This window comes from Jaculus jaculus, chromosome 1 (assembly GCF_020740685.1).
Source record: "Jaculus jaculus isolate mJacJac1 chromosome 1, mJacJac1.mat.Y.cur, whole genome shotgun sequence".
NCBI classification, from domain to species: domain Eukaryota; kingdom Metazoa; phylum Chordata; class Mammalia; order Rodentia; family Dipodidae; genus Jaculus; species Jaculus jaculus.
The window spans coordinates 16,783,154-16,809,880 of NC_059102.1; the positions used below are offsets into that span (position 1 = coordinate 16,783,154).

Below are 26,727 nucleotides of genomic sequence, written 5' to 3' on the forward strand. Positions count from 1 at the left end.
CCAAGCAGTACCTGGGGACGCACACATCCTAAGTTCATTCCTTCAGGAGTGTGTTCCAGTGCCTGGCACATGGTGATCACTGAGCACCAGCTCCTGAGAGTCTCCTGGGGAGGGGGGCTTTGGAAATAAGCAAATGCCCGGCTCCTCCTAGAGCAAACCGACTGAACTTCTGGGAGGGAAACTGAAGCCCAGGGCTCATCATGAGGACACTTGTGTCTCTCCAGTAGAATGGGAAGAGAAGATCAGATGGATGAGGGACGGCTGCAGCTGTGGCCACCTAAGCTGGGGAGGTGAGATGAGGGAGGCATCTTTAGAAGTGTGGAGGGCAGGGCTGGAGAGATGGCTTTGCAGTTAAGGCGCTTGCCTGCAAAGCCTAAGGACCTATGTTTGACTCTCCAGATCCCATGTTAGCCAGACACACAAAGGTGAGGCAAGCTCAAGGTTGCACATGCCCACTAGGTGGCGCAAGTGTCTGGAGGCCAATGATTGCAGTGGCTGAGACCCCAGGGCACCAATTCTTGGTCTCTCTCTCTCTAAAAAAATTTTTTTTAAATAAGAAGTACTGAGAGCGGAGCCTGGAATTTTCTGAGGAAGTCAAGGGTGGGGCCAACTGTATATCCACCAGTGTGATGAGGAAAACTGAGAGGTGGAAATAGATGAGACGCTAAGGTTCCAGAGTGTAGGTGTTTAAGTATCGAGGACAATACAGGGGCACCGAAGAAGATGGCAGAGCACCAGGCAAATGGGGCGCTCCAGGAGAAAGACTCTCATTGTGTGTGTTACGATGCTGGCCACTAACGTTGCTTCACCTCAGTGAGGGAGTCCCAAGCTGCTCGCTCGGGCTGTGGATATGGGGGCCTCAGTCATACTGAGAACGTCCTACAGGTGACTTCTAAACTTGGACTCGGGCTGGAGGAATAGCTTAGTGGTTAAGGCATATGACTGTAAAACCAAAGGACCCAGGTTCAATTCCCCAGGACCCACGTAAGCTAGATGCACAAAGTGGCACATACATCTAGAGTTTGTTTTCAGTGGCTGAAGGCCCTGGAGCACCCATTCTCTCTAGTCTGTCTATCTATCTATCTATCTACTTCTCTCTCTCAAATAAATAAAAATAACTCAGGCTCATGCCTTTCAATCTCTCCCTGCCAAGCCATCCAGTCACAGGGCGGAGAGCAGAGTGGGGGAGGATGCTCGAGACACAACCACTTACCACACTTTCTGCCAGCACTACCTCTGAAACAGGGCAATGTGAACTGCTGGGACCTTTCAGAGCTCACAAAGGTGGGCACCGTGCCCACTGCGGTTTCAATGTAAATGTCAGCCAGAGGTTTCGGTGTTTAAATGCTTGATCTCCAGCTGTTGGCACTGTGTGGGGAAAATTGTGGAAACTTTAGGAGGTGGGTCATGGGTGCATGTGTGTGGAGTGGGGGGCCAGGACCACCCTCAATTCTTCTCTCACTCTTCTCCCTGCCTGCCGGCGTGACCCTGGCTTTCCGCTCCCGCTGCACCATGATTGAATTTCCCCTCGACACCGTGCGTGGAACTAAGCCCTTTACCTTCCCTACACTGCTTTTGCCATATTGTTCACAGCAGCGAGAAGGTAACAGTGCCAAAGTCCTTTCAGGGCATCTTCTTTGACCCCACAGTGGCCCTCTGAAGTAGGTACTGCCTTTGAGCCTCTCTGACAAATCAAGAAACCTGTCCAGGTCTGAAGCTGGCCAGACAGCCTGTCCCCACAGGCAAAAGCCTTAATCACGACCACGTCCTGCTCTGCGTGACAATGAGGGGAATTCGGGGCAAGTTTCTAGGCTGGTCATCTATCTTCCCCTGACCCTTTCCATCAGACACTTTCAATTTTGGGGGGGTGGGGGTTGTTTTTTGTTTTTCAAGGTAGGGTCTCACTGTAGCCCAGACAGACCTGGAATTCACTATGTAGTCTCAGGGTGGCCTCGAACTCATGGTCATCCTCCTACCTCTGCCTCCCGAGTGCTGGGATTAAAGGTGTGTGCCAACACACTTGGCATCCACCAGACACTCTGGCAATCTGTGTGCCCTGGGCAATCAGTATGTCCCTGTCAAGTCCTCTGTGTAGCTTTTGCAAGATTGAGACTAACTGTAAGTTATTTTTCCGGGAGCACTGGTCGCTGTGGCAAGACAGCCTCATACTGATGGGTACCTTGCTGGCCTCCACCTGGGGCAGCTGTTGGAAGGCCAGCAGCATTGGCAGGAAGCTGGTTCAGGGCCATCCCTTGGGGCAGCATCGCCTCCTAGTGAGTGCCTCTTCACCAGGGGTAGATGATGGTTTGTGACCACCTGTGCAATTACTGAGCTCTGTTAGGGGAAAAAAAAATAAAATATATATATATATATATATATATATATATATATATATATATATACACACACACACACACACACACACACACACACACATATATATACACACACACACACACACACACACACACATACATACACACACACAGTGACTCATTCAAAATTAGTCCTAAACACTGTCTCCCAGAAATGAAGTGGCTGCATTCATGATCTTACCACGACTGTCATTACCACACAAGACATCCACAGTATTGGGCCCATCAATATTCTGTCACAGATAGTAGAGGGGGAAAAAAGACATCAAAGTAGAAAAGTCGTTAGTTGAAAAGAAGGGACTCAGTAGAAGGGGTCTTGGGGAGGGGCCAAGAGAAGGTAGGAGGAAGAGAATATGTTCAAAATACATTATAAGCCAGGTGTGGTGGTGCATGCCTTTAATCCCAGCACTCGGGAGGCAGAGGTAGGAGGATCTCCGTGAGTTCGAGGCCACCCTGAGAATACAGAGTGAGTTCCAGGTTAGCCTAGACTAGAGTGAAACCCTACCTCGAGAAACAACAACAAAAAAACCATTATATACATGTAGGAAGATTGGCAATGAAAAGGTTTTAAAAAGCAAAATTAGTCCTGAACGTGGCTGTTTAGAATGAGAGAAAAATAACTGATTATAAACTTCACAAGGCTGACGACACAAATACTACCATGCCAGCATGTTATCGGGGCTCCCTTGGGCATGAGAAGCTCCAAGTAAGTGAGGGCCCTTGAACTGAAGCTCCATCCACCTCCCAGAAGACCATCTTCTGCTCGCTAGCTAGCTCCCTAGTCTCTGAGCCTTGGTCTCAAGTAAGGGCTTCTACGGTGTGGCCTGTGGGTGAAGGAACAGCATTAGGGAAGGTTCCAGTAGTTCTAAGCATGGCCCACTAAACGGTGCTTAACAAGCCAAGCACTCAAACACCCACGACTAAGGGGATTCACCCCAACATCTGCTCTACCCGCCTGCCAGGCGCTGGCAAGCTAAGGCAGCACCCAGCCCAGAGCTGGGCCACACCCTCCTCCCCACCCATCAAAGCAGCCTTGACTCTCCTGGGGACAGGGCAGGACACCCAAACCTCAAAGGTCAGTCTGTCCAGGCCAGTCTCCTGCCCTGAGACAGACTCCGAAGTGACTCTCTTCTCCTCTCAGAGGGTCACTGAGCAGGACTGTCTGCGTCTCCTGGATCCCAGCCTTCCCAGGTGGCACCGGACCCTCCAAGCCCTGCTCCTAACTGTGGTGATGAGTCACCCAGCACAACCGTACAAGCAGAGAGCAAGCCACCAAGCAGCGACCTGGCTCTGGTAAACTTCCACATGTTTCTTGCAGTCTCCAGACCAGCTGCCTGAGGCATCAGAGGTGAGGGCAACCAGGAGGGTTGTCAAGTTGCCATGTACTGTGATGAGCAGCACTTGGGACAGTGGTACAAAACGCCCTTTCTCCAGAACGCAACTGAGGACAAAGCCACTGAGACAGACGGGAGATGGGAGATGGGAGGCATTCCCATGCCAGAAGCCCCTTCGGGGCAGGCTCAGGGCAAGCAGCAGGAGAGGTGGACGCGCCACCTGCTGGCCCTGGAACGCGAGGTCGGCGCGGTCTGGTGCGCCACCTGGCGGGCTTTGCGGACCTTAGCAACCCACTCAGCAGGGCCTGGGTGAAGCGGGCTCTCGCAACCCCTGGGGCTCCTCGGGATTGAATCTTCAGAGCACCTCCGTTAGTCTCCCCACCCCACCTCAGATGGCTGTGCCATTTGAACCCACCACTTCTTATGGAAAAAAAAAAAGAGAGGGGGGCCGGGAGTAGTGGCTCATGCATGCCTTTCTTTAATCCCAGCACTCTGGAGGCAGAGGTAGGGGGATGGCCATGAGTTTGAGGCCACCCTGAGACTACTTAGTGAATTCCAGGTCAGCTTGGGCTAGAGTGAGACCCTACCTTAGAAAAACAAAAAGAAGGCTGGAGAGATGGCTTAGCGGTTAAGCGGTTAAGCGCTTGCCTGTGACGCCTAAGGACCCCAGTTCGAGGCTCAATTCCCCAGACCTACGTTAGCCAGATGCACAAGGGGGCGCACGCGTCTGGAGTTCATTTGCAGTGGCTGGAAGCCCTGGCGCGCCCATTCTCTCTCTATCTGCCTCTTTCTCTCTCTGTCACTTTCAAATAAATAAAATAAACCAAAAATTTAAAAAAGAGAGAGAGAGAAAGGGGACACTCTAAAATTGCCCGGTGCCAGGATGCGAGACACTTCATGGCCATCGGTTCAAGTACCAGGAGGTCAGAGATGAGCTGTGGGAGGGGGCAGGGCTCTCCGGCACCCATAGGCGAGACACATAGCAGGTGACCACTAGAACTCCCTGCCCTCCAGAGCCCAGGAGTTTCTGGGGCAGCTGGCACCTTGCAGCTTGGGTTGGACCATGTGATGGCAAACTTTCTGCTGAATAGGCAGATGCTGCAGAGTAGGATAGGAAGTTGAGGCAGGAGAGAGGACCATGAAAGACATTTCCAAGTTTGCACAAGGGATAAAAGGCAAGAACATCAGTAGAGCCTCGTGACAGCCGGCAGTGAGAACATGCAGAAAGATCACTTCTGGGATCTGGGATCTGGGATCTGGAGGTTGCCAGTGGACTGGAAAACAAGTCGTCACCCATCCCAGTGGGAGAAGGACACCTCAGGCTTGTAGAGGGGCTAGTACCCTTTGGACACATATTTGGACCAGCGAGGAATCTTTGAAAACCCTAGATAGCACCCCCAGCCCAATGATGTCTGAAGCTTGTGGGTTCTGGACAGAATGCATGTGTCCCTCCGGAGAAAACCTTTGAAACGAATTCACAGAGCACATGAGGCCGTTGGAGGGTGAGTAGGTTTAGGAGATGTCCGGAGCACGGAGACTTCAGGATGGACTGGCCTTATGAGAAGGAAAAGTCACACAAGATCTCTCTGTATAGGCCTGTTCTAGGCAGAAGAGAGCCACCCCAAGAACACAACAGTTCTGGCTCTGGGCTCACACTCCCAATCTCCAGAACCATGAGAAACAAGGGTGTGAGAAGTAGATCACTCCATCTGTGGCAATGCTTTATAGCAGCCTGTGGTGGTTTGCATAGTTCCCCCACCAAAGGTGCCCGGCTGGTGGCACTACGTAGACAGGATTGGGTCACAAGGGTTCTAACTTCATCCGTGGGTTTACCTAAGGGTACAGTCGAATGAGCTCCTGGGAGGTGCGACCTGGTTGGAGGAAGTGAGTCATAGGACGCTTGTCTTTGAAGGGTGTCTCTTGTCCTTGCTCCCCTTCCCTCTCTGCCACTCCCGTCCTCACTTTCCTGACCACTGTGACGTGAACAGCTCTGCTTCAACCACACTCTCCCCACAATATTTGGCCCCACCACAGGCCCAGAAGCACGGAGCCAAGAGACCATGAACTGAAGCCTCCAAAACCATGAGCCCGAATAAATCTTTCCTACCTTAAGTTGTTTTCTCACAGTGATGGAAAACCAACTATCACATAACCCAAGTTGATTAAGAAAGTGGGGGCTTAGGGAAACAATATGTAGGGTTTGACCCTCAAATGTCTTGCAGGCAAGGTTGAGAACAAGGTTGAGGCTTGATTTCACATTCCCAGATAGGTACATGAAGTATATATACGGAATTATATGACTGTCTGCACGTTGCGTGTTTAGGAGGCAAGAAGTGAGGGAGGGCAGGAAGTCGCACTGGGACATGACCTCAGAACCACAGAAGAATGCTGACTAGTGGGGAGGCAAATGGGCAGAGCCTTTGGCTTGCTTAGCACACATTCCTGTTTCTCTTTGGACAGGGCTTCCTGGCACCTGAGGAAGAGCATGGAAAGCATGCCTGGGCTGCAGGTCACTGAGAAAGCAAGCTGGGCCTGTGCTGAAAAGCTCCCCCTGTAGGCCAACTGACAGAAAGCTGGAAAAACCTGCACTGCATGCAGCCTTGTGTGAGAGAGAAGCCATCAGCAGTGAAAACAGTGGACACTGCAAGCCTCAAGTTTGGCCACACCAGGCTAAAAGACCGGATTAATGCAATAGTGGCATGTCTGCTATGGGGGAAACCAACTGTTCTCTAATTGGACTGGAGGCCCGCTCCACCGGAGGGGCTACATGCCTAGTATTGAAATCCTAATCAAAAGCCTATGGTGGGGGACATCATGAGCATTAGGAGTACATCACCTGTTCTTGTCTGGCTAAATGCATATTTTGTGCTCACCAAACTGCCCTGTAAAGGCACTTTACCTAACAGTCATACCCATATGTTAACACTACCCTCACTTTTGGCTATAGAAGCTTCTCTTTTCATAGGGCAGTGACCCCTAGGATGACTCAAAAGGCACCACGGTGCTGAGAAGTGACAGAGGAGTGCTCAGCACTGAAACATCTCTATATAATCTTCCAAGCCTCAGGGTCCATTGCAGAAGAGGTGATAGAACGAATTTAAGAGCCACAGGAAGGGTAGGACTCCTTAAAATACAATCTTAAAAATGACCTAGATATTCATGACCTCATAGTGCCTAGCACTACCTTCACAAGACCCCATCATAGGAGGAAAAGATGACATCAAAATAAAAGAGAGACTAACAGAGAGAGGGATATGATGGAGAGTGGATGTGTGAAGGGGAAAGTGGGGGAGGGGAGGGAATTATCATGGTTTATTGTCTGTAAGTATGGAAGTCGTCAATAAAAGATTGCAAAAGAAGAAGAGGAGGAGGAGGAGAGAGGGAAGGCTGGGGATAGAGCTCAGTTGTGGAGTGCTTGCTTGCATTACATGCACGAAGCCCTGGGTTTGATCGAGCATTGCATAAGCTGGGCGAGGTAGTGCATGCCTGCAACCTCAGTCCTTCAGAGGTAGAAGCAGAAGGACCAGAAGTTCAAGGTCATCCTTGACTACATAGAGTTTAAGGCCAGCCTGGGGTACTGTCTCCAAAAAAAGGTGGAGTGGCCACCTGCCATGAAGTTATTTCTGTTTCTGAGGATGTGCCTGGTTTGTCACTGGCTGTTGTAAGCCTGGGAAACAGCCAGTTCAGTGGAACTTCAAGTAGCCCTGATCATGTGCCCTCACTTAAGTGGGCAGGCTATAATGCAATTTGGGTTTGAGGGACTTTGCCACACCTCAGCCAGCTAATGTGATTTGTGGAGAATGAGACACAAAATCCCAGGCACCTGCCTCAATGTCACTCTCAGGCGGTTCTCTTTCATCTGTTCTTGAGCTCACCTGTTGACTGCATTGCCCGAGGTAGAGTGTCCATGACTAAGATGATCAGAATCTGATCATTTTGTAGAAGAGAGGGAAAGACCCAGAAAAGGAGAGTTAAGACCCCTCTGAGAGGTTGAGAGGTATTCCTTCACAATGGCCAGGAACTAAGACAAACAGCAAATCCTCCAAACACAGGGGCTTCCTTTCTTTTCAAACTGGAACCCTCTGGCATTTTCCTCTGGGTTTTTCTCCATTGTGCCATCCACTGTTCCCCCAGGGTACCCGTTCTGCTAATTGCAGGATCCAGTTGATATTGGAAGATTCTTTCAAAGAGGCAAGAGGTAGTCATAAGACATTTCTTTTTTTTTTAAACTTTTTATTGACAACTTTCATAAATATAGACAATATCATGATAATAATCCCCTCCCGCCACCCTCTGCTTTCCTCCCCCAAATCCCACCTGCATTGAGTCCCTTCCTTCCATCTGGTCTTGCTTCTATTTTGGTTTTATCATATTTTTCTCCTATTGCGCACATGATCAGCCACTGTGAGGTCATGAACATCAAGGCTGCTTCAAACATTTCTAATAAGGAACAAAGGAAATAGTAAAGAAGGCGTTGCTCTCCCACAGGTGTGCCATCCAGTTCCCATGCCACTTTGCTCCCACCCTCTCCCGGGCTCAGTCCCCAGGAGCAGCTCGGAGACAGATGTGAGTGGAGATGGGTCTGTGGGCAGAAAACTCCGGAAGCCTGGCAGAGGAATGAGACAGGGAGACCGAGGAGGTCAGTACAGATCATGCATGTGATCAGCAGAGGCTCGAGCCTGCTGGGAAGTGAGATTCAGTATTCAGCATGCCCCAGAGCTGTCCCATGAGTAGGGTAAGGCAGATGGCCCCAAACATCCTCCCCATTGCTCACTGATTGAAGGCTGCTCCCAGAAGCATTAGCTCCTTGATACCTCTAGCTGGGCAGGCCCAGGCTCCCACGTGATTGTCCAGAGATGGTCCACAAAGTTACCAAGACATGTGGTTGGGGCCCATCCCCATGCCAACCACTCAGGACCAGCTCTGAAGTGTATATGCCCAGTGGGCACCAATCCTGTCACATCCATCCCGGCAGGTGGCAGCACTGTGGTCGACTAGCTCATTCAAGAGGTGGCAGCCACATGAACAAAGGGGTCAACTAGGATCTGGCCATCAGAAAATCTCCCCGGTGACAGCGGCCCCGAGTGTTGTCAGCACTGGGTCGGGGTGGGTTTCGCGAGCTTCCACGCGGTTGCTCCGGGGAGGAGCCTCGTCACGCAGATGGGCTCTGCCTCGCCGGGCACGGCAGCGGTGGCAGCCTGGGAAGACTCAGACTCAGCCGCCAGTGCAAACGCCAAGAACAGGTGACATCTTCAGGTTGTTTCATCTGCTTAAATGGTGCTTTTGAAAATGCAGACGGGGCTGAGGAAGCAGATCGGTTAGCAGAGTGCTTGTCTAACATGCATAAGGTCTTGGGTTCCAACCCCAGCACCACATAAATTGGATGTAGTGGTGCATGCTGGTAATCCCAACACTCGGGAGGTAGAGGCAAGAGGATTAAACGTTCAAGGTCATCCCTGATTACTTAATGAGTTCAAGGCCAGGTAAGAACCTATCTTAAAAAGAAAGAAAGAAAGAAGGAAGGAAGGAAGGAAGGAAGGAAGGAAGGAAGGAAGGAAGGAAAAGAAAGAAAGAAAGAAAGAAAGAAAGAAAGAAAGGAGGGAGGGAGGGAGGGAGGGAGGGAGGGAGGGAGGGAGGGAAGGAAGGAAAGAAGAAAGAGAGGCCGGGCGTGGTGGTGCACACCTTTAATCCCAGCACTAGGGAGGCAGAGGTAGGAGGATCGCCTTGAGCTTGAGGCCATCCTGAGACTAGAGATTGAATTCCAGGTCAGCCTGGGCCAGAGTGAGACCCTACCTCGAAAACCTGAAAAAAAAAAAAAAAAAAGAAAAGAAAAAGAATGAAAAAGGAAGTTTAAAAATGCGGATGAAGGAGGCCAGGGAAATACCTCAGTGTATAAAGACACTTGCACATGCGTGAGGACTCGAGTATTGTCCCAGCATCACATGACAAGGAAGCTGGGCCACTGACCCCAGGGCTGAGGGGGACGGAGACAGAAGTTCTGGACTCACTGGCCAACCAAAACAAACAAACCAAAAAAAAAAAAACCTGACAGTTTAAGACTCTCAGTCTCAATGAAATGAAGTGGAAGAATAGGTACAGGAAAAAGATATCTGGCATTCTCCTTGGTTCTTGGCAGGCATGCACATGATGCCCACATCGCACACATGTGCATTCACCACACACATGTGCACACACAAGCCAATTAAGTCAAAAAATTTTTAAATAAAACCTGCAAACAGGGATATTAACTGGACTGAGGAGGAGGGTGGTTCTCTTCCCCTTGTTCTACGCCCAGGGCATGGCTGGATTTCCACAGGGCAATAACACCAAACTCAGCCCTCATGTGAGATTTTGTCCCTAAGCCTCTAGGTCTCAAAATAAATAAATCAAAATAAGCCGTGCCGCCACTGGTTGTTGTAACCACACCAGGTGAGAGCACCAGTCTGCCCCACGGCTGTCATCCAGACACGACGGCGCCCTCACTTTTTCCCAAAGTAGCAAAACTTCCCTTGTGCAAAGAACAACATGGTGTGTTTGTAGATGCCCAGAAGCCTGCTCTGCATCAGCTTAAACGCAATGCACACGATCTCCATGCCGACGATGATGTAGATGGAGAAGAAGAGGAAGAAGTGAGGGTGAACTAACACGATGTCCCCGAACCCGATGGTGGTCAGCGTGACGAAGCAGAAATAGAAAGCATCCTCGAAGTCCAGCTGCGTCTCCCAGAAGGGGAGGATGACCGCGGCGCACGAGATGTAGGCGAAGATCACCAGGGCGATGACGGGCAGCGGGATGTCCAGCCTCTCCACCTGGCGGCCCACCTCGTCCAGGTTGCTGAGAATGGAGCAGGACAGCCGCCCCAGCGCCAGCTGGGGACACGAGTTGCTCCTCTCCATGGCCCTTGCCGGCAGCTGCAGCGCGTTCTGCTTCTCTCGCGCAACTAGTCTCTCAAACAGCTCTGTGTTGCTGCTTGGGGCTGAAGGTCCTCTGCTGAGCTGGGGGTCCGGGAGCTCCTCCGAGTCGGTGTTGATGACTATCCGAGGAACGGCTTCCTCCTCAGGCTTGCTGTCAGGCCTCCTCCTGCAGAGCAGGCGGGAGCACCACTCAGAGGGAGTGTGGGGCAGGAAAAGGAGCGCTCGGAACCGACTGTAAGCCCCGGACAAGATGGTTGCCAGGATGTCCCCTATGTCCGTGAGGACCAGGAACATCAAAGGGATGCCAAAGAGAGCATAGAGCATGCACAGGCATTTGCCAAGCCGGGTGACGGGGTACATGTGGCCGTAACCTGAAAAACAAAACAACTTGGGATCGTTACCCATTTCCTGACACTCCTAAGAAGGTTTAAAGCATCTCTGGCATTTCCTTTCCTTTCCTTGACATGGAACATAATAAATAAGGTGACTTGCTCTAGGGAGATAGCATACTTGGAAAAGTGCTTGCCTTGCAAGCATGAGGACCCGAGTTCAATCCCCAGAACCCATGTAAAGGCTGGACACAATGGCTTATGCCTGTAATCCCTGAACTGAGAAGTTCGAGACAGGTAGATCGCTGGAGCTCACTGGTCAGCTAGTTTAGCCTAAGTGGTGAGTCCAATGACAGACCTTGTTTTAAAAGAGGTGGATGGTAGGCTGCGGAGATGGCTTTCTGGTTAAGGCTCTTGCCTGCAAAGCCAAAGGACCCAGGTTCGATTCCCCAGGGCCCATGTAAACCAAATGCACAAGGTGGTGTGTATATTTGGAGTTCGTTTGCAATGGCTGGAGACCCTGGTGTGTCCATTCTCTCCCTCTCTCTCTCTCTTTCTCTCTCTCTCATAAATAAATAAATAAATAATGAGGTGGGTGGTGTACCTGAGAGTGGTACCTGCCATTGTCCTCTGGCCTGCACATACATGGTCACACACATGTACTTACATACATTCAAACAAGCATACCCACACACATATACCCCCCACACATATACATGAAAATCATACACATATACATACACACATGCAAACAAGAAAAATTCATCTTGGGCTGGGATCATAGCTCAGTGGGAAAGTACATGCTTAGCATGCATAAGGCCTCAAGTTCAATCCCCAATTCTGGAATAGAAAAATGAATAAATAAACGCCAAAAAAAATCATCTGAAAACATTCATGTGTCTGGTATTAGGCCTGTCTTGGTAGAGGTCCAGGTAAGAGTGAGGGGCAACTGGTTGTTTACCAAACACTTTGGGGGTGTCCGGTGGCTGCCTTTCCTCTTGCTGTGGTAGGAAGAGGGGCTCCACTCACCCGGAAGTGCACCAGCTGGAGGCAGTCACGGCCGCTGCCGTCTTCGTCTTCCTAAAGGTGCTGGCCTCTAAGAAGCCACTGGTGTCCTCTCTAGGATGTCCGGCCCTCCTGGCTTGTTAGTTTTATGCCATGGTGTGGAATACTGTCCTCTGAGCATAATGCCATCACCAACAGTCATCAGAACATCTGTGACTGCTCCAAGGGGCTCCTCCTAAGAGGGGCTGGGGAAGGTCATCAGGCCCTCACCTGACATTCCAGTCATTCCATCCTGTACCTCCTTGCCAGCTACCTGCAATTTTCTCCCAGCCAAATTTAGCCAGTGCTAAATATATTCTGTGGAGAGTTATCCAAAGGGCGAACAACTATCTGTGTAGCTATGGGGAAGTCATTCCCCATGCTGTGGTAAGATTTTTGTTGGTGGTGGTGGTGGTGATGTGGCTGCTTTGGAAGCACCCATGCTCCCCTAAGTAACCCTCACCCTGCTTTGTAAGTAAGCCCAGTAAATTCATTGGTTCACCAAGCTGGACCTTGATGGAATCGTTATTCTGGTCTCTCCTTGGTGACTTATCTGGGAACAGTGGAGTTTTGTTCATGGATCCCCATCAACAATAGCAGGCATTGATCATATGTCAGTGTGTGCATAGAAGTGGTCCCTGGGTCAGGGGCAACAGAAAGATGGGAGACAAAATACAACTGCTATGCTCAGCTACTGGTGGTTCAGCAGAGTAAACAGATGTGTTCATAAGTGACAGAGAAGCTGTGGGCACTTGTAACTGCATCTAGTGACCTCAGTTCATTTCATGGCCTGGCCACTTCTTAAATAGCTGTCATTTCATTGCCTGCACTTTTGAGTTCCTACGTATATAGAGACTAGCTGGGAGAACTGCCAGGCTGGGGCCTGACGTGTGGTGAGCTGGCCAGTCTGGTGCCCACACTCTGAGAGCCAGCCACCTACTGAGCACCTGCTGGGTAGTGAGTGGCCACCCTTTTTAGGGAGGTGTCATTCTCACCACTCAAGAATGGAGAAACTGAGGCACGGGGCAATGAAGTGGCCTAACCCAGAGCGTCAGTGTGATAAATGGTGGAGGTGGGGGTCCAGGCCCAAGCGCTGCTAGGTGGCTCAGCACAGGACCCCTCAGAGAGGAAGAACTGGGGGGCAGGAGCTCCGCGTGGGCTGCTCCTTGTGCCACGGCCATCCCCTTCCATTGGCAGAGGGCTCAGGCTCCTGGGAGCTTTTGGAGCTGGCCACCATCAACAAGCAGAAGGGAAAACTTGCTGTTTAGTGTCTGTATTTAATCTTTGATTAATACTGAAAAATGTTGCCCAATTATGTAAATTAATTTGAAGGCAATTTCTAGGCAGGCAGCGTGCCAGTGCCAGTCTCCTCCAGGCCTGAAGCCCTCTCTTGCAGGCAGGCTGCTGGATGCCTGTCTCACCAGGGCCCCAAGGCGAGCAGGAGCTGTGGCCCTTGAAGGCTGTCGTCACACCATTTGCATCTGTCCCAAAACATGCCACCTGTCTCAGGCTACTTGGGGGGAGAAAGTGACCATGCCGTAGCAGAGTTAGTTAGTTACATGTGTGCACTCATTTGCTTAATTATATCTTGAAAATATTTTTATTTATTTATTTTCAAGCAGAGAGAGACTGAGAAAGAATGGGCATGTTAGATCCTCCAGTCATTGCAAAGGAACTCCAGATGCATGCACCCCTTTGTGCATCTGGCTTTATGTGGGTATTGGGGAATCAAATTAAGGTCCTTATGTTTTGCAGCCAAGCTCCTTAACTGCTGAGCCATCATTCCAGCCCTTAACTAGTATCCTTTGAGCGCTTATTGCATGCACAAGGGACCCGATAGTGAGCAGAGCATATGCAGAACCCATCCTCCCTAAACTCTTGCTGACTGAGACAGGTGTCAATCAAATAGCCCCCTGTGTGACTATGCCATTGCAAATGAAGATCCACACTGGAAGAGAACTGTTCAACGTGCTATTGAAACAGAGTTTCCAGTCCTGGCTCAGGAAAGTTTTGCTAGTGAAGTGGCTCTTGAGCACAGATTGGGGGGGGGGGGTGAACAAGTATCAGCCAGGTGAAGAAACAGCCTTGTCACGTGCAACGATCTTGTGGTATGTTAATAGGGTGGTGTAATTTGTACATTGCACATGTATCAAGGTAGTGGCTGAGAGCTGAAATCTAGCCCTGTATTTATCAAGATGTGAGCTCAGAGCTCAAGACCATAGGACTATCTAAGTCTGTCTAAAAGAGATGTAGATTTCTAATATTTTACCAAAGTGTTACCAGGGTGAAGAGAAAAACGGTGTGACCAGTGGACAAGGGCACAGAGGGAAGGTAGCTGGGTGAGGCTGGAGAGGTGAGTGTGGTCCAGGGGTTTACATGACAGAAAGGCAGGTCTTGTCAGTGTGCCACGTCACCCCTGCAAATAAAAACCAAGTTCTTGTTCCTGGAATGTAGAACTCTCTCCTTGTTTGGGAAGGGGGCCTCTGTAGATGTTATGAAAGGCTCTGAGATGACAAGATAATCCTGGGTTATTTGTGGGGGGCCTACAGGCCACCATAAGTATCCTCACCAGGAAAGGAAGAGGGAGATTTTGCACAGGGAAGAGGAGGACGCAGGCCCTGGCGGGATTCAAGCACATCGTGTTTGCTGCCTGGAGGAGGCGGGGAAGGGTCCCTGGGGGCTTCCTTGGGGATCTGGCTGGCTTGCAGAATACCACAGAATAAGTTTCCACTGCTTTAAACTGCTAAACCTGTGGGTTTGTCACACAGCTATAGGAAATGGACATAGTAGTGTTTACATCTTAAAGATATGACTGGGCTGCATCCCAGCCACTTTGTTCCGGCTGCAGTCCGGTTCACATTGCTGGTAGAAATCACCCAACCAAGAGCAGCTTGTGGGACAAAAAGGTTTATTTTGGTTGACAGGCACAAGGGGAAGCCCCACGATGTCAGGGAAAATGATGGCATGAGCAGAGGGTGGACATCACCCCCTGGCAACATCAGGTGGACAATAATAACAGGAGAGTGTGCAAACACTGGCATGGGGAAACTGGCTATAGCACCCATAAGCCGGCCCCCAACAATACACTGTCTCCAGGAGGCGTTAGTTCCCAAATCTCCATCAGCTGGGAACCTAGCATTCAGAATACCTACGTTTATGGGGGACACCCAAATCAAACCACCACAAGTAGGGAGGCCCTGGGGCCATCTGATAGATAGTGGACAGGTGCTGGGGTTTGGTTAAGGTAGGAGCTAGGGGAAGCATAGAAGTGTGAAACCAGCTAGAGACCACGGGCAGAGATCTTCGCAGTACCTGGGTGGAGGTAGTGGCTTGAACTTGGGATGTCAGAAGGGTCATGAGCACTGTGCTGGCACACCTGAGTTCCTAGGGAATGGGTCAGTTTCTTCACGAGTTCTCACCCAGAAATGCACCGAGGAGAAGCAGCATTCCCTTGGTTAAGAGCATGCACTTTGGAATCAGGTGAAGAAACCCAACGTCCGGCTCTGTGTCCTGGGCATTCTCACTTGCTGCCTCAGTTTCCTCAGAAGAAACATTCAGTTCTCAAGATAATTGGGTAGCTGGAGCAGGACCTGGTGTCATAAGCCTGTAATCCCAGTTACTAAAGAGGCTCAAGTAGCAGGCTCAAAAGTTCAAAGCTTGCCTAGGCAACTTAGTATAAATTTACAATAATAATAAGAAGAATGAATGGATAGTATAATGGGAAAAGGGGGCTGAGGTTGTAGCTCAGTAGTAAAGTAGTTGTCCGGTATGTATGAGACTGTATGTTGAGAGAGAGACAGAGAGCGTCCACAGCTCTCCATCTGACTCGGGGTAAAAGCCCATGTTGACAATGACCATGAGGCCCTGGAAGCCCCAACTTCACCTCCCGCTCTGCATTCACTCTGACCTGCGCTGCCGTCACTCAGACGTGGCCACCTGCGCCGGGGCTTTGGACTAACCACTTCACCCGCTTCCTCCAGTCACCAACAGCAGCAAGCTCAAACTGCTCTGGCCACAGCTCGCAGAGCTGCACTCAGATCTGTCCCCAGTGACTCGGCCCCTGTGGCAGGAATCTGCGTTTGTGGGGCCAAACACTCAAACTCCAACCCTGGCATTTCCTTTTGCCAGTCTCGCCATCACATGGAGATCCACATTCTCTCCACTGCACCTAACATGATGATGAGAAGATTTACTGAGTGCCTACTTTATGCTAGGTGCCTGTAGGTGGACTTGGGGTACAAGGAAGGGCATCCGGGGAGTGTCAAGGCACAGGTCTCCAAGAGGGATCAGGGAAGCTCCAGACCGTGGGCATGAGTGAAAGTTCTTATACCCAAGCCTGGCCTGGGTCCCCAGAGCCCTGGGTCCTTTGAGTTTCAGAGGCAGCTAAAAAGGTGACTACCTTTTCCGGACTGTACATATGCTGCCCGCTTCTCACATGCACCCTTAGGAAAGTCAAGAGAGATTTCAGAAATAATCCTACGAGCACGGGGCTCATGGTTAAATTTATGTCAGGTTACAGAGATGGCTTAGCAGCTAAAGGCACTGTTAGCAAATGCTGAAGGCCTGGCTAGATGCCACAAAGTGGTGTGTGCATCTGGAGTTCATCTGCAGTGGCAGGAGCCCTGTGCACTGATTCTTACTCTCTCTGTTTCTCTCTTTCTCTCAAATAAATGAATAAATAAATATTTTTAAAAATGTATTTCAATTTATAGAGAAGAACCTAATACTTCTTGCACAAATTGCAAAGTGCCTTTGGAATCGAAATCCCATGCTCAGCAGAATGCAGGTGCCAGCATTTAATGGATAACACAGGGAAAACACTGGTGACCTCTGCAGGCTCACACAGCCCTCAGCCCATAAAGGTCCGTGCCCTTTGCTTAAAGATCTTGCCTCTGTGTAGGACCCACCCAAGGTTCTCTGTAGCAAAGGTGGGTTTAGTAAGTTCTGAAACAAATGCTCTCTGAGCGAGACATGTTTATGATCCAGAGGATCTGCATTTCAGAAGATGTCCCAAGGAAGCAAGTCTCAGAGAGAAACTGTCCCAACAAAGGAAATGGATAACTACCCCAATGACGGAATGCTGAACTGTGTAACAGAAAACTTTATCACTTCCTATAATGCATTCGTGTGCTCTGATACAATCAGTACCCTGCACTTAGCCTGGGTATTTAATGGCCTGAGTACTTTCCTTCCTGTGTCCAGGAGACTGACCCAGGTGGGATCCAGCCAGCCTATCAGGGGGACCCTTTTTTAGCACCAAGACAAGGTGCATTTCAATTAAGTCTGAGAAGCAGGGTGAGAGCAAGCATTCCTCAAGGGACACCAAGCACAGCATGGATTCCAGGAGGTACGGCACCCTCCCCACCATCCTCTTTCAGGGGTAATTATGGGGCACACGCTTCCCTAATTGACTCAAAACTTGGGAGTGGTTTTTGTCTTCCTGAGATTTAAACTAAGCTAATGCATTTCTACTACAACAGTGATTCGCAGTCAGGACTCATTAGAATCACCTTGGAAGGGAAGCTCGGGAAAAAATACTGATGCATGGTCCTGGTCCCTAAAGATTCGGATTTGACTGGTGTGGGGCAGGGTCCAGCCATGGGGGCTGGAGAGGGATAGCTAGTGAGGAGACTGATATGCAGGAGCTGAGTGCCTGTGCGTGGGTTAGTACTTCTCCAACGTCAGCCTGTATCAAAACCAACCACGAGAACTCATTAAGGCAAGAATGGCAGGTCCCGCACCCAATAGAGCAAAGCACTAATTTGCATTTCTAAAAAGTTTCCCAGTCGTGTGGATGTCACCAGTCTAGGCAACAGAACTATGGTTCTCAGAAGATCATAATCTTGAATAATCTTGAAAGGTCTAGAGACAGTTTTGATGGCCACAGTGAGTGGGTGGTCTAATGGATAGAAACCAGAGCCACTGCTAGTTTCCTAGAGTGGACAGGTCAGCCCCAGGCCAGAGAATCATCCAATTCAATTGACCAGGGTCGAGTCCCCTGTGTTAGATCCACCTAAGTTCCTTAGGGAGAGGAAAGGGGGACACAAGCTAACCCAGTTCCCTTGGCCCCTACATTGTCCCCAGCATCTTTCTTCTAGCTGCTTCTCTCCTGAAATGACCTTCCTTCTCAGAGGGTGGTCCCCAGAGCTCAGAGTTCTCCTGGAAAGGCAGCTTGGGGCTTAATCTCTGCCCAGCTGGCCCTGACCTCCTCAGAGTCTGCGCCTTTCATGTGTGGAAGGGGGCAGTCATAACGCCTGCTCATGGGGCAGAGAATTAAGGAAGGCATATGAAGCCCTTGGACACCCTTCCCCGCATGCAGCTATTGTTCCTGAGCTTTCCCTCTCTCCCCTCCCTCCCTCACCCCCAACCCATCTCCATATTCCAGCAATCCAGACCAATTCTGAGGCATGGAGCTGGCGGGGCTATGAGGACAAGTGCTGGTGGCCAGCAAGGCTGCCACTCCCCAGCTTCTCCCTGCAGAGCCACTGCACCACTGCATTTAGTAAGATCCCTCCAAGTCTGGAGTACAGCCCATCCCTTGTGGGGCCAGTTGGGAAAGGAAAGGAGAACAGTGGGAGCTTTCTGATCCTTGCTGGTTCTATGAGACCCTGGGAGGGGGAGGGACAAACAGTCCTTTCCCCATTTGACATGGCTATCTCTAGAAGGGGGCAGATAGACCACTGAACGGAGGATGGGAGAAACCTGATACTCCATGCCACCACCAAGCTGCCCATCAGCTCCACAGCGGGCCTCCCATGGGTCTCTTCCTGGTAAGGTAACACCATCTTCTCGCGGTTGTTACTCATGGCTTAGAAGCAGTGTTCAGGCAGCTGCCTGCCATGGACTCACATGGCCTCAGCTCACTCTCCTGGGCACCTTGGAGGTAGGTCTGGGCTTTCGGAGGGGGATATGGGTCAAGGTACCAGGTTCTGTCTCTGTGGGTAGCCTCCAAAATCCACAGCTGGCCACTGCAGTCCAGCATGCTGAGTGGGGTGAGGGGACAAGCTCAGAGGTAGTCCTCCTAAGAAAGGGTACCTAGTGTCTTGGAGAGGGGCCCCAGTCTGCTGGCTGGCCAGGGCAGGGCTGGGGCTGAGCAAGGGGCCGCACTCCTGGTGAGGGTTCTGATTCAAGACGTCCTGGGTGGGGGCTGGTAGGTGATATCCCTGTCATCCTTGGTTTGGACCATGCCCCCCCAAAAAAATCTGCATCTGCTAAAGCCAAGGAGGGCAGGCCAGCTTGGAGCTGACCCTCATTATGACACAAGGGTTCTCAATGCCGACCCAGGACATGGAGCCCAAGCCCCCCCCATCCAGAAGGCTTACTCCCCAGAAGCACCCCCATGACATCTTCTGAAAGGACATTTTTCTTTAAAGGGACAACTCAACTAGGCCCTGTAATTTGTTGGAGTCATTTCCTCTGCTTAGAAAATTTTACTCTTTTAAATTTTATTTTATTGCATTTATTTGGGAGAGAGAGACAGAATGGGTACCCCAGGGTCTTCAGACACTATAAAACGAACTCCAGATGCATGCACCACTTTGTGCGTCTGGCTTATGTGGGTCCTGGGGAATCAAACCTGGGACCTTTGGCTTTGTGGGCAACCCCTCAACTGCTACACCATCTCTCCAGCCCCTATTTCCCTCTTCTTCACTAATATGTCAGATCCCCAACACTCCATAGGAAAGCCCCCCCCCCATCCATCCCCAAACAAGCCAGGACCCCTTTCCATCCTGTTCTACCTGCCCCCATCTCCGGAGTGCGTGCCAGCTTGGACGCTTGTGTTTTGTCTCTCTGCCACGTGACCAGAGAGAGGCTCCTATGGGCAGGGAGTGTCTAACCAGTTTCTGGGTGGTTGGGGTACAGAAGGTTGTGGAGGGTGGGCAGTGGAGTATCAAGTCCTGGGTGTCCTGGGCTCATGAGACATGAGCTATATAACCAAGCCTCAGTGGTCCCATCTGGAGTGCGAGGACAGTAACGGTACCTATGGTACTGTGGGGCTTGGATGATCTAATCGCCACAAAGGAGTTGGGGCTGGGGTTCTGCGGTGAGGCACTTTCCTGTCTTTCCAGTGCCCTGGGTTTGATCTCGGGCACCACCAAAAACAAAACACAGCCAAAGCATCCCTAGGACAGAGGGCTTAAGACACCAGTTTCAACCGTGTCTCTGTGGAACAAAGGGAGGACAAAGGAGAGGCAGGGTGGACAGACCGTCTGTGTGGACAAGGGACCCAAGCCATGGGCACCCACCGCCGCAAGGAGACGTGTCACCCTGCGAGGAAGAGGCCCCATGGGAAGCCAGCTCTGCAGCTGATGGCAGCTTGGGTGTGGCATGAAGCAGCGAGTTTCCTCCATCCTCCACTTGGTGGGTCACAAGAGGATCCTGCTTTTATGCATGGCCACTGTGAGGACAGTGTGCAGCTTGGAGGGTCTCCAGAGCGCTTTTGTTGTTGTTGTTTTGGTTTGGTTTGTTTTTCAAGGTAGGGTCTCGCTCTAGCCCAGGCTGACCTGGAACTCACTATGTAGTCTCAGGGTGGCCTCGAACTCACGGCAATCCTCCTACCTCTGCCGCCAGAGTGCTGGGATTAAAGGCATGCGCCATCATGCCCAGCTTACCAGAGCTCTTCTTTAAATGGTCTCAGTGAAAGGGCATATGTCACCCTCGCTCTCTCCCTGCCTAGAGGTCTTAGAAGGGGCCTCCCAAGAATGGCTGCATGTAAGGAATCTTTCCTCAGCTTGAGGGCTGGTGACAAACATAGAGCAAGTATAAGAACAGGGTGTGGCCACCTCCGTCGTCAGATGCCCCCCTCCCAGGACTCCCAGGACTGCCCTCTGCCCCCACTCCACACAAAAGGTTTAGGAATCCTGGATGCCCCTGCCACCTAGGCACAGCTGGACCTATCTGGGGCGCCCTGACATGGCTAAGCAGGTCCTCCCAGCTCCCCACCCCACACACCTGCAAGGTCGGCAGCCTGCAGTAGACTCACAGCCTCAGAGCTGGTCAGCGGGCATCAGCGCCGCTCCCCGTGTGACCTGGCACTCCCGCTTCACCTCTCTGGGCTCAGAGCATGGGGCCCACAGCACCTGATTCCCAGCACCTCTGTGAGCATCAGAGGCAGAGACCGAGCATAGCCTGCACCAAGCAACGGGTTTCTGTCGCCTCTGCTGCAGCCGACCCGCCACGCCCAGATCCTGGTGCTCTGGGTCACCGTCCTCCATCTCCATGCCACCCCTCCCTCCAGAGATCTGGTCATTCCTAAGGAGTCAGCTGATGTAGAGGTTTGGTTCAAGTGTCCCCCATAAACTCAGGTGTTCTGAGTGCTAGGTTCCCAGCTGATGGAGATTTGGGAATTAACACCTCCTGGAGGCAGTGTACCGTTGGGAGTGGGCTTATGGGTGTTATAGCCAGTTTCCCCTTGCCAGTGTTGGGCACACTCTCCAGTTGCTGTTGTCCACCTGATGTTGGCCAGGGGGTGATGTCCACCCTCTGCTCATGCCATTGGTTTCCCCTGCCATCGAGGAGATTCCCCTTGAGCCTGTAAGCCAAAATAAACCCTTTCTTTCCCCCAAAGCTGCTCTTGGTCGGGTGATTTCTGCCAGCAATGTGAACCTGACTGCAACAGCTGCCAAGTAGATGCCAGTGCCTCTAAAACCCACTTTCCAGTCCTGCCATTCCCCTCACATTTCCAGCAGTCCTGGGTGTCTCTGTCTGGAGGTGCTATTGGGGAACCTCCCTCCACTGGCCAAGACTTCAGCCCCTCGCCAGCCTCAAGCCTGCCCATTCCATCCACACGAGCCAGAAAGCCTTATGTCTACCCAGAGCCTCCCCACCTCATGGCAAGGCACGCCAGATCTTCCTCCAGGGTGCCTCCTTCACCATCCTGCAATCTCGTGGCTTAAGATGTTTTATCACCTGTCTACGCTGCTGCAGAAGCCTCCTGTGGCTCTTTTCCCTCTCTAGTCCAGCTGTCCAGGAATGCTGAGCCCCGACTCCTTCCCCTGTGGAGGCCAATGGAACACACCCACTGCTCTTCGGTTAAGAACCCCCTTTAACCCCATGATCTGCCCTCCTTTCCCCCTTCCTTTCTGCACCCCTGACATGACCTCCCTGGAGTAGCTATCATTCGCTTGGTTCTCTGGCCCTTATTTGCCCTGTGCTGGAGCCATAGTGGCCTCATCTTGCCTAGAACTTGCGATGCCTAACTGTTGTTACACCAATAGACAGCCTGCCGTTACTCCCGGGAGGCCACCTCAGGCTGCTTCAGCTGTTCCCGCTCTGCCCTCTCAGAATCCCGTGGGCCCATCACTGTAATACAGAGATCCTCATTCGTTCACCTGTGAACACGTCAGTCTTTGCCCAGAAACCTGTGGACTGACATTATGTTTGCTCGATTCCCAGCAGATCATACTGCTGGCGGTCTGTGCTGTGTACGTGAGCGCTCACTCAGTGGAGCACCCTGGCCTGCACCTTGCCAAATGGGGCCTCTACTCCGGGGCAAGGGTCTGCGCCCATCTGAAGAAGGGTGCTATTTTCTTGTTTGTTTTTCTCTCTCTCTCTCTCTCTCTCTCAGTGTCTAGTAACCAGCAGCAACCCTGCTCACTGCTGGACCCCCACCCTGGGAACATTGCCCTCCTATGCATGCAAAGCCTGGCAGGGGTCGGCACAGCATGACTGTTTCTAATTTAAATGAATGTCCCTTCCCCTCACCAGCAGATCCTCACCTGTGGAGTGGAGGCAGAGGCCGCATCTCAAGCCCACCCTGTCCCTGTCTGCATACTCACCCACCGTGCTGAACACCGTGCAGCAGAAGAACAGGGCACTCAGGAAGGACCAGTCCTCCGGGGCCTGGAACCACCGGGGCTTCACTTTCTGCAGGTGCCTCAGCAAGTCCTTGTCCCTGCCCTCCGTCACTAGAGAGACAGACCACAGTGAGCTGGGGCACTGCTGGTCAAGAAGGTCCCGCTCAGCTGGAGGGAACTGGAACCAGCAGCTCTCCCTCCCGGTAGTGCCCACCAGCACCGCGGCCTGGCCCTCGGGGTATGCCTGGAAGAAGCTTCTGCAGCTCAGAGCCTGCCTTCGGTGTCCCCGGAGGCTAGGACACCGCGTGGCCCCATCAGAAGAACACCTAACGGCCGGGCGTGGTGGCGCACGCCTTTAATCCCAGCACTCAGGAGGCAGAGGTCGGAGGATCGCTGTGAGTTCAAGGCCCCCCTGAGACTACATAGTGAATTCCAGGTCAGCCTGAGCTAGAGTGAGACCCTACCTCGAAAAATCAAAAAACAAGCAAACAAAACAACAACAAAACACCTAACAGACAGGCTCTGGCCTGACCTGGGTTCATCTCAGAATTACTCTGCACCCTTAGGGGATTTCTTTACTTTTATCCTCCCTCCCTCCCTCCCTCTCTCCCTTCCTTTCTCCTCTTTCTCTTCCTCCTCCTTCTTCTTCTCTCAGAGAGAGAGAGAGAGCGAAAGACAGAGGGAGAGAGAGAGAATTGGCACATCAGGGCCTCAGCCACTACAATCAAACTCCAGATGCCTGTGCCACCTAGTGGGCATGTGTGACCTTGCGCTTGTCTCACTTTTGTGCCTCTGGCTTAAGTGGGATCTGGAGAGAGATGGAACATGGGTCCTTAGGTTTCGCAGGCAAACGCCTTAACCCCTAAGCCATCTGTCCAGTCCCCTCTCTCTCTTTTTGACAGGGTTTCATATAAGGCCCAAGGTGGCCTTGAATTCACTGCATAGCCAAGGATAACTTCCAGCTTCTGATCCTTCTGCCTCCATCTTCCAAGTACTGGGGATTGTTGGTGTTCAGTACCACACATGGTTTCCATAGTGCTAAGGACCAAACCGAGCCCCTCACGCACGCCAGGCAATCACATCACTGTACCAACTGAGCTACAGCCCAGCCCTCAGAACACCTTTCTTTTTTGTTTGCTTATTTTGTTATTGTTGCTGTTTGCTTTTTTATTTTCTTAAGCAGGTTTTTCTTTTTTCTTTCTCTTCTTCTTTTTTTTTTTTTTTTTTTTTTCTTTTTTTGCAAACTGGCTCTTACTGTGTAACCCTAGCTGGCCTTGAACTCAATATGTAGACCGGACTGTCTTCAAACTTACAGCTATCCTCCTACTTCTGCCTCCCTCCCGAGTGCTAGGATTATAACCCTGCACCATTACACAAGCCTTCTTTCACCCTTCAAAAAGGAATAAAAGCTTCTGCTGCCACTCATGGAATTCTTTTTTTTAAAAAAAGATTTTTTTTAATTTAGCTTATTTATTTGCAAACAGAGAGAGAGAGAAGAGACAGTCAGAGAGAGAATGGGCACGCCAGGGCCTCTAGCCACTGCAAACGAACTCCAGATGCATGCGCCCCCTTGTGTATCTAGCTTACATGGGTACTGGGGAATCAAACCTTGGTCCTTTGGCTTTGCAGGCAAACACCTTAACCACTAAGCTATCTCTCCAGCCCAGTCTTATGGAATTCTTAAGAACTGAATGCAAGAAGGCTTTTAGGAAGTGCTAACTGTAATAGGAATGGCAAATGCACTGTTTCCTGAAGGGTGTTGAGCCCCTGGGGTTGCTGAGTATACTGGGCTCCCCAGCATCAGCTCCTGAGGCTGTCTTCCCCTCCCCCAGGGGTGAGAGGACGATGCCCAGAGGCAGTGACCACTCATTTGAATGCTGTCAGTCTGGGAGTTCAGACATCTGTATGTAGACCCAGCTCAGAGTCCGGCTCGATCCTGCAGCAGTGGGCAGGGGCTTGCTTTTGGAGCCCAGTTTTCTCAAGTGGGGGGCACCATAGCCTGGTGATTAAAGGCTTAGACTCCAGAGTCCAGATGCCTGGAGTGGAATCCCTGGCTCATTTTCCTAGTTTGTGAACTTGTGAGGTTACTTAACCTCCCAGAGGCCCAGCTTCCTCCCTTGTAAGTGGGAGATAATGCCTAGACAAAGTAAGGGGATGTGCAGAAGAGCGAGATGATGTCTGAAAAGTGGTTAGCACTCGCTCAATATGTTCATTTCCAACAAAAATTTGTGCAAACTGAAGCTGTACCAGCTCCATGACCATACCCCATTGTGTATACAGCAACCCTTTTTAAAATGAGATTTCCAGGCCAGCCTTAAAGATCCTGGTTGCGTGGCTCTGAGGAACCACCTACAAGTGTGTGCTTTAGGCAAGCTCCCTGGACGGATCTACCATGTGGACCGTTCGGAGAACCCAGAACTTGCTGGAGGTCTGGACCTTGTGATGGCTCCACGTCTGGGAGCAGTCCCATGGTCTCCCACTGAGAAGGCCTGTGTCTGCCTGATGAGGCTGCAGGGGGGCAGGGGTACTGTCCGTGGAGGAAGACAGCCTCCAGTCAGCTCCAGGGGAGGAGACCTGCGTCCAAAGCAAGTCCCAGCCTGGGGCACAGAGAGTCCCCGAGGAGGGAAGAGCCCCCTGCTGTTGTCCCCTGGGTTTTAGAGCCCTTTCTCTTCTATCTCTTACTCCTTCTTTTCTCTTGCTCTGTTTGTCAGCTTCCTTTGGGAAACGGAGCCAGTGAGTCAACACGCACAGAGGGCTGTCAGGACACTCATGAAGCATCCTGTCTCACAGAGGCCCCCCGTCCCTCATCTGCTGTGCTTTCCACAGGGGCACTGCCACCGGTACACCTCAGATGGCGGACCCCTTGTCTTTAGGCCAGGGACCACACAGCACGGTGGGGCAGCCACCCCTGCCAGCCCCAGTTCTGCTCAGAGCTCCCTCCTCGGCCCCTACACTTCGAAGCAGGAGGCGGGAGAGTAGGCATCAGGCTGCTTACTCGTCCCAGAGATCCAAGCCCAGTCTGGATGGTTCTTGAATTCTCCCCATGGCACAGTGAATCTTGGGTTGGGTTGGAAGAACTGGTTCTGAGGAATGACCCAGGAAGCCCCAGCTACGCCAGCACCCAGCCCAGCCCATCAAATCTCCAGCAAACTGCCCTCCCCTGAGCCCTGGAGGCGGGTGGTGCTGGCAGCTGAGACAGCGAGGAGCACCCTTTACAGGCCACTGTTTTTTCCTTTCAGCACAGCACCCCTGAGAGGAGAAAACCCAGAGAAGTCCCTTTGCTAAGGTCTCCCCTACCATGGGAAGGATCAAGACCCGGGCCTGTGTACTTGGGCTGCGAGGTGGTGACGGGCCCACGGGGCTTACCTGTCCTGTTGCATTCCAAAATACTGCAAAGCTCAGTCAGGAACTTCTCCAGCTCGGGGTCCTTGGCTTCTGGGGCCTGTCGGCCCTCGATGGCAGAGAAGAGCGCAGCACCCACCAGTGCATAGGTCACCAGGCAGCAGAGGAAGCAGAGGCCTGGCAGAAGCTTCCCCAGGGTCTCAGGACAGCATCTGCCGGCTTGGGGCGGCCCCTCAGCCTCCATCCTCCTGGAGACACTCGGGAGGAGGAGGAGGAGATTGTGGAAGAGGCAGGAGCATCCAGGCCTGCCCTGGAGGAAGGTGGGAGTGGCTGGAGAACAGCCAGGCTCCAGCACTAAGTGGATGGTGCGCGCTTCCCCGAGGACCCAGGAACGAGCCGGAACCCATCATGTTCAGCTCATCTGAATGATTAGGATGGCGCCCCTGATAGCGCCCCAAATTGCTATTGATCCACCTGACCAGCGCCAGAGCTACTGGCAGGGGCTTTAGGAGGACAGGGTGACACCGTTATTGTTTTGTGCTTGTTCCTTCTCTTTCTCACCCCGAAACTGCAATTTTGGCTTCCAGGTACTG

The 26,727-nt window shown here is 51.6% G+C and overlaps 1 protein-coding gene across 1 annotated transcript; it reads right to left on the reverse strand.

Moving 5' to 3' along the window:
* Positions 1-10,188: 10,188 nt before the first annotated feature.
* On the reverse strand, positions 10,189-26,378 carry Kcnk18 (potassium two pore domain channel subfamily K member 18). The gene is made up of 3 exons (XM_045145019.1): positions 26,159-26,378; positions 22,775-22,903; positions 10,189-10,994 (listed from the first exon to the last, which is right to left on the reverse strand). The coding sequence occupies exons 1-3, from the start codon at positions 26,376-26,378 to the stop codon at positions 10,189-10,191; spliced, it is 1,155 nt and encodes a 384-aa protein (XP_045000954.1).
* Positions 26,379-26,727: the final 349 nt, after the last annotated feature.